This window comes from Camelina sativa, chromosome 10 (genome assembly GCF_000633955.1).
Source record: "Camelina sativa cultivar DH55 chromosome 10, Cs, whole genome shotgun sequence".
Taxonomy (NCBI): Eukaryota; Viridiplantae; Streptophyta; class Magnoliopsida; order Brassicales; family Brassicaceae; genus Camelina; species Camelina sativa.
Window position 1 is genome coordinate 14,694,353 of NC_025694.1, and position 522 is coordinate 14,694,874.

The following is a 522-nucleotide window of genomic DNA, read 5'->3' on the forward strand; positions in this document are numbered from 1 at the left end:
TCTTGCATTGCCACTTCACCTGTAAGCCCTGAAATAAGGTGTTCAGCCCCAAGGTTAGAAGTCATTATGATAACTGTGTTTTTAAAATCGACTGTCCTCCCATGCGAATCCGTTAATCTCCCATCGTCTAGCACTTGAAGTAGCGTGTTGAATACGGTAGCATTGGCCTTTTCAGCTTCATCAAATAGTACAACACAGAAAGGTCGTCTCCTCACGGGTTCAGTTAGTTGTCCACCTTCGTCATGACCAATGTACCTAGAAAAGAAAGTGTACTATCATGTGAGTTTCCATTATACCATTAATTACAAAACACGTAAAAAGAGACTTTTGAGTTAAGCACTACGTACCCAGGCGGTGCCCCTATAAGTTTATTAACAGAGTATTTTTCATGATACTCCGACATATCAAGCCTAACTAGTAGGTTTTCATCGTCAAAGAGTTGCTCAGCAAGAGCCTTAGCCAGCTCAGTTTTGCCAACACCAGTTGGACCGAGGAAGAGAAAAGAACCAGACGGTTGTTGTG

The 522-nt window shown here is 42.3% G+C and overlaps 1 protein-coding gene across 1 annotated transcript in view; it reads right to left on the reverse strand.

Moving 5' to 3' along the window:
* LOC104720379 (chaperone protein ClpB1-like) overlaps positions 1-516 on the reverse strand; it is a 5,191-nt gene extending 4,675 nt beyond the window's left edge. The window contains exons 1-2 of the mRNA XM_019230732.1: positions 348-516; positions 12-255 (exon numbers count right to left, since the gene is read on the reverse strand). Coding sequence (XP_019086277.1) covers positions 12-255; positions 348-403 — 300 coding nt within the window. The 5' untranslated portion in view covers positions 404-516. The remainder of the gene's footprint in view (positions 1-11; positions 256-347) is intronic.